At 38.5% G+C, this 6,706-nt stretch overlaps 3 protein-coding genes across 3 annotated transcripts; 1 reads left to right on the forward strand and 2 right to left on the reverse strand.

Moving 5' to 3' along the window:
• Positions 1–122: 122 nt before the first annotated feature.
• On the reverse strand, positions 123–4,291 carry LOC105452313. Its single transcript, XM_011693296.1, has 4 exons — positions 4,060–4,291; positions 2,497–2,937; positions 1,750–2,002; positions 123–1,226 (listed from the first exon to the last, which is right to left on the reverse strand). The coding sequence occupies exons 1-4, from the start codon at positions 4,121–4,123 to the stop codon at positions 965–967; spliced, it is 1,020 nt and encodes a 339-aa protein (XP_011691598.1). The 5' UTR covers positions 4,124–4,291; the 3' UTR covers positions 123–964.
• A 109-nt stretch (positions 4,292–4,400) lies between these two features.
• On the forward strand, positions 4,401–5,072 carry LOC105452312. Its single transcript, XM_011693295.1, has 2 exons — positions 4,401–4,751; positions 4,822–5,072. The coding sequence occupies exons 1-2, from the start codon at positions 4,486–4,488 to the stop codon at positions 4,898–4,900; spliced, it is 345 nt and encodes a 114-aa protein (XP_011691597.1). The 5' UTR covers positions 4,401–4,485; the 3' UTR covers positions 4,901–5,072.
• On the reverse strand, positions 5,025–6,562 carry LOC105452311 (40S ribosomal protein S15Aa). Its single transcript, XM_011693293.1, has 4 exons — positions 6,457–6,562; positions 5,743–5,877; positions 5,407–5,572; positions 5,025–5,154 (listed from the first exon to the last, which is right to left on the reverse strand). Exons 2-4 carry the CDS (start codon positions 5,873–5,875, stop codon positions 5,061–5,063), a joined length of 393 nt encoding a protein of 130 aa, XP_011691595.1. The 5' UTR covers positions 5,876–5,877; positions 6,457–6,562; the 3' UTR covers positions 5,025–5,060.
• Positions 6,563–6,706: the final 144 nt, after the last annotated feature.

Raw genomic sequence — 6,706 nt, forward strand, 5'->3', positions numbered from 1 at the left:
TTTCGTGTATATTCGCTGTAAGGATCTTTTTTCCGCGCGACGAATGCATTATCATTTTAGACTGTAATGCGCGACGTCGAGGCCGTGTCTCGGCGGAATCTCAACGAGATTAACTTGTAAGATTTTATACTTATTAAGAAGTGTATTACTTTTTAGGTTCACACACACATACACACACCGATTGTATATAATTATATACATTTTTTTAATTCTATTCTCTCTATGTATATTATAATATATTTTTAAAGACTTCTGTACATATATATTAACGTCGACGTGTTACGCATGGTCGAAAACTTGTGCGAAACAAACACCGCGAATATTCGTCCAACTGAAATTGCCGAGCTTTTTGTGTAACGAAGATTCTTGTGCTGCGAATGCGATACGCGTGATTATTATGGCATCTATTACGCACACGCGAGACACGCGGCTCTTCGTGTCGTGTGCGAGATATATAAAATTATGTAAATTTTATGATCACTATATTCTTTATATAATAAACGAGAGGTGCATATGCGAAGCCGATTCTTTGTGTCTTTTAACGTTTTATTTACAGACAGTTTTTATAAAACTGGTAACGTCAACATAAATACATATAAATGCCTACACCTTTTTATAAATGCAGATTAGAATTATATTAAAACCTTAATTTTTGAATTATACAGAAAGAAAATAGCCTTGCCTACGCATGTATCAATTTATCCAGTAGCAAAATTTCTCAATTAAAACTATCACTTCATTTAAATTTATACAAGATGTACAAATCGATCCTAATACTTATAACAGATGTCATTTATAAAAAGAATTACATCTTACTCGTTGAAAAATCTCACTCCTCTTGCGACTTTTAATTTCCTTTTTACAATGCTACCATTGTATTTAAAAGTGCTTCATTTTTGTTAGTCATCTCTCATCGAAATACGACGCTCAATAACGAAATCTTTTTATAAAAGTAGTAATTGTCTTACGAAGACGTTGACGACGGTTTGGTGGGTGGAGCTGGTGGTGGCGGTGATAGTTTTCGTTTCGACATTTTAAGCAAGCCCATCTTCCTCAGTTGTTTCACAAGAAATGGAGTCACGCTCAACGTTATTGCTATTCGAATAGGCGCGAGCAGTTTGTGAACTGTGTACGCTATTATAAAATCCGTCGAGACTTTTATTAGGTTCTCTACTTGCTCGTTTCCGCCTGTCCACTTTTGCACGAACGGCATTACATCGATCCCACTGAAATCAAGAATTCTAGTTAAAAAAAGATTGTAATATATAAATTTTCTCGAGATAAAATGATATAATTTTATGTTCATTAACAATAAAATAAGAAATACTGGAACGCTCTCACTTTCTCTTTCATTCATTTTCTGAGAGTCGTTATACTGTACTGTGAAAAATTAGTACACACAAAAATTAATACAATAGTCTGTTAAAAAACCATAAAAAGCTAGTTATATATGATATACCAGAAGTACACTGAACACTTATAAAATTTTAATCAAACATTTGTTAAATAAATAAATTGATCAAGTACATTTCCCTCTTTGATATTATAAAAATCAACGATTAAAATTTTCGATATATAAATTACGAAAATTTCAATTATATAAATATAATCGAAATAAATTAATATAAAATAATAATAATATATAAATTTAAATATAAAAGGAATGTAAATTAAATTTTCGATGTTAGATATGTCAGCTGGAAGAGAGGGTATAATTTTTCGACGAACTCCGAGGAATGCACGACTGACCTAATAACCATCATATAACAACCACCAAGGCTTAACAGCGATATAGTGATATGAAAGGCGAGAAGAGTGCCTCCATAATCCCTCAACATTAGGCGAAATCTTTCCCGCTGCGACATCGTTCCGACCGGCACCGCGGCCTGGCCCTTCTGGGACGCCTCGGAGGTGTCGGTCGAGTAGCTCATTCTGACGGTACAAGTTGGCCAATATGTCGCTCGTAAAAGCGGGCTCGTTATGAAGGCATTAGTTGCGGTACCTGAGCGATACATATAATTGCCTAATGTGAATTTCTCATGCCGGACAGCCACAAAAGCTTGAGCTCAGTTCTTATTTACCTTGAAGATCCAACTTACGCAATAATCTGCAAGTCCTCAAGTGTATAAAAATCTTCGACAGAGCTTTTGTGATTGTCCCAATGTTACTAATACTGATACAGTATTGATGCAATATGGGAAGGAGATAAAGTCCACTCGTGAATTTTGTAACGTTAGATAGTCGTGGAAATATTACAAGTTTTCGGGATGCCAATCTTTGAATCCTAGCGAATTGCACATATTGATTTTCGAATAACTTGGTATATTCGTGAACGTTTTTCAATCTTGCGATATTTAAATCCCCGAACTTAAAGCATCGTATTATCTTCTAGGATTCAGAGAACAATAGGGACAAGAAAGATGCGAGTCGTAGGGGATGCGAAAAGATAAGGAAAGCACCTCTACCATCCAGAATCCACTCAAAGGTCGTTCTTACACGACAACTTGCGGTAATGGGAGCGCTGCATGTCCTCGGCGATGTACTTGCCGTCGCGCGACCACTGCCCACCGGGCATGTTGAGGTGCATGGACTTGCCGCACGAGGAGAACGGCTTCGGCACGTTGCTCTGCATCGTGCCGTTCAAGCTGACCGCGCCGAAGCAGTCGTACGAATCCACGTGGCCGTCGTCGCGGATCTCAGGGAATCCGGAGCATTTCGTCACGGTGACGGCGGTGCCGCCGTTCTCGGCGTACAGGGCGATGTCGCGCGCGCGTTCCGGCGTAAAGCGTCCGGTCTCGTTGGCGAAGATGTCGCAGACGTTGCTCGGCAGAGTGAGAGTCGGCGGATCCGGATAGTAACGCGCGCTGGTCAGGTGCAACGGCTGCTGCTGCTTCCGGTGAACTGCCGCCGGAGTCGCGCACTGCATCTCCAGGAATGCTACAATTAAAATATAATGTTATTATATTGTAAAACATATTACGCAACACATTTCTTACACGTATTATATATATGCTTATTACATACATGTATATATGTATATATAGAGATTGTTTTGCTTTATGATGGATAAAGAGTGAAAAAAGGAAAATATTGTAATAAAGTATATAAACCAGAAGAAAAAAAACAAAGGAGTGTATATACAATAAATAAATAAATAGAAAGACTAACAAAAAACTGTAAAAAGGGCACCAGAGTTGCATAATGCTAAAATGTTAAATGCCAAAAATCTAGAGATCAAGTTAATGTTTAGGATTATATGATATTTTGTCTCTACACTATGTTATGAAAAGGTATACAATTGTGTCTATTAAAGATATAGTACAAACTAGGAGTTATATAAAGTCATAAAGCAGAGATTAAGAAATAAATTAAAAATGAAAATTAATAAGGTACAATCAGATTGAAATAAGGAAGTGTATATGAAGAGATTCTTATGCTAAAATAATATTTATGTTAATATAAAGATATATGTAAAGTGAATGAGGATAAGATAAAATATAGATATTGTAATAAAAATTATATGGACGATAAGGATTGCTACTTAAAAATTATAAACTTTGAAAAAAAATATGAATTCCATATAAATGTATACATCTCACAATCAGTGATAAAAGACTAAAGACACAGATATGCTAATCGAGCTCAATAATTAATATTGTTGACATCATGGAAAAAACCAGTGCCTCTCATTGCGATACAATGTTAATATTGAAACGTTTTATGGAACATTTAAAAAACAGCAAATTTAGACCAAAAAATAGCTAATTTAAATTTATACTGTAAAATTATGTAAGCCGCAAAATATTTAAATAATTTCCAAAAATAATTCTTAGGAAGCAACTCTTTCTGATACAGTCATGATTAGCAATGCAGTTAGAATGTAGCAGATTTAGCTCCGTCATTTCCAGCATCTTCGACGTCCACCTCTCGAGCTGCACAAAAAAAAAAAAAAAAAAAAGAAACGTGGCAGCACACCTGAGAACAGTCCTCTCCGCAATTATTGCACGCGTTTCTACGGAGCGAGACAGTAATGCGTATTTCGCGAAAAGTAATTTGTACCTGCGCGCGGGACGCGAGTCAAAGTGCTCAGCATCTTCACACTGCCGATTCTCGATAATGCCATGGCCAGATCCGCCGAATGTCTCAGCCACGCGGAAACAACACTAATTGCCGCTAAAGATCGACGACAGGATAATTACGAGTGCGGAGTGGACCGGTGAGTCCGGTGTGACAGGCAACTGAGGCAACCCTCACTACTCACTACTTCGTCGCGGTTGCGACCAGCTGTGATGTCCTTGAAAAGCCGAGAGACCGCGGAGGTCGATATAGAAGATTTCCTCTATTCCAAAGAATCATTCTGGGTCCTGGGGAATTTATTATTACCCAAATTGGCAGCTCTAAATCCGATATGATTTAGAGGAATTTATTGCTAATAAAGTTGACAGCCCCTTCACTGTCGGTCAACGATCCTCTCAAAGGATCAGGATGGAGGAATGTTCAAACTCATCTTCGAGGCAACGAGAAACGTCAAATATGCTTCCCGAGAGTGACACTGCCCGACACGCAACGCGGAAGCAGGAGGCGGTGTCGTATCTAAAACGGAAAGGGATTCACGACATCGTCGATTTCCTGCTCGGCGAGCTCCTGGTGCGCCGACCCCACGATCCCTACGAGTACCTGGTCCAGCTCCTAGACAGACGTATCTTGGCTCGCGACGGCCTCGTCGATTCCCCTCCTCCTTTTTCCTCCCAGTAAATTGATGCATCACCATATTTTGTCCACTATTTGTCGCCATAAAATGATCATAGAATAATTCTTTAGGAATATAATAAGACAAGCAAGGCAAGCTGATCCACTTAAATTGTTAAAAATGATCAGTGAAGAAATAAGGAAATTTTGAATGGAAAAACGACGGTTCATAAAAATTCTCGTCTTCAAGAGCATACCATAAATAAAACATTGAAGAATCGTGAAAATCTTTTGGATAGAAGTACTCGATTTTCATCGAAAGATCACTTGAACGCTTTTGTTTTTACATCTTTATTTACTTAATTAAATAGTTAGAAGAAAAATCCCAATATTTTTCCACCAAGATGTTTTCTCCTAGCTTCCTCGTGATCCATAATTCCTCCGCTAGTTGTCAACACAACATATCTAAAACATAAACACAAAGTTGAATTAGTACAAATTTCTATCTTAAAACACCATACTGTGAAACAAACATTTGCTAATAATTTTACAATAACTACACGCATACTCTGCTTGAACCAAACAATCTCTTAAAAGTATACTTCGTTATTTAATTTTATTTGTAATATTTATACAACATAATACTACACAAGCAATTTGTTTTAGCCATCAAAATAGGAACAAAATTATTTAATTAAATTCATATAGCGCGCTTACCCGAACTGTCGAGAAGGCAAGAGATTGTTGGTCCATTTCTCGATGTCGTTGATAGGTACGTCAAATCTGGGTGAGATAACGCCGCATTTGTTTAATCTTCCGGTAAGATTTACCACTACTTTCCCACTGCGATGGTCATCCACAATTTCAAACTCCCCAATATATCCTGTGTTTAACAGAAAAAGAACAGACATTTAAGCTATTGTTCTGTAAGGAGAAAAGAAAATATAATTCTTGACATTTTTATCAATCAAAAAGGGTATAACTATACATCGTACACGTGCATGCGGGAGAAAATAGTAATCAAATGACACAAAGCACACTGGATTCACTCACCATGCTTCATCATGACAGTCAAGAACTTGACGATCACCTTGGAGCAGGGCCGCAACAGCACCTGCCGCTTTCCCCGCTTCTCGGCATTGTTGATCGCCTTCAAGGCGTCGCTGAGAACGTTCATACGCACCATGGCTGGAAACCGAAACGTGGCATAGGCATTAGTCAAGGAACATACATATATTTACACACATGCAACGTTTCACATTCCTCGATGTACGTATAGCGTGTACATTACCTACGGAAATTTTAAATTTCAACAAATGTACGCAACGTAACCGCCCGTATATAAACTTATTACACTGGACGGCCACCAAAAGAAAAAAAAATAAAAATGACAAATTACATGCTAAACAAATTCAAACATTGCACTTTCCGCCCATAGCGAGATCCTAACCTAGTCAATTCAGTAGGCACAGTAAACATTAGATTGTCACACAACACGTAAAAAAAAAAGAAGTGAATTTAATATGACTCTTCAGTTAAAAGTGTGGCGCTCATGTTCACGTAGGGCACATTTTTTGCGATTTAATGGAAAAACAGCTGCGGTCAGAGGCGACGGGAACGGTTTAGCACCGGTTCGTTTCGTACTCCAAATATCTCGCGAACGCTTCGTCCCGAGTGTCAAATACGCTCGCCGGGATATGCGAACGGATTTAACGCGCTGCTCGCCGCATTGACGCGAAATCGATGAATCCTATCGCGTAAGATTACCTGCGATCCGCAATTTATTCACCGCGGCACCGTGCGCGCCCGATTACACGTGAACGTGAAAAGGAAGCGAGCCAGCGTCGCTGGAGGCTAGAGGATCGGATTTTTATGCGCATGCGCGTAACCGGATTGCTGCCAACTTGAAAATGGAAAACGCGACTACTGCGAAAAGTTCCGTTTTCAAACGACAAACGCGAAATTTCTAATATCTCACTTCACAAGGCAGGAAAACATCTTTCTTTTGCCTTTTCTT

The sequence above is a fragment of the Wasmannia auropunctata genome, unplaced genomic scaffold (assembly GCF_000956235.1).
Source record: "Wasmannia auropunctata unplaced genomic scaffold, wasmannia.A_1.0 LD336033.1, whole genome shotgun sequence".
Classification (NCBI taxonomy): domain Eukaryota; kingdom Metazoa; phylum Arthropoda; class Insecta; order Hymenoptera; family Formicidae; genus Wasmannia; species Wasmannia auropunctata.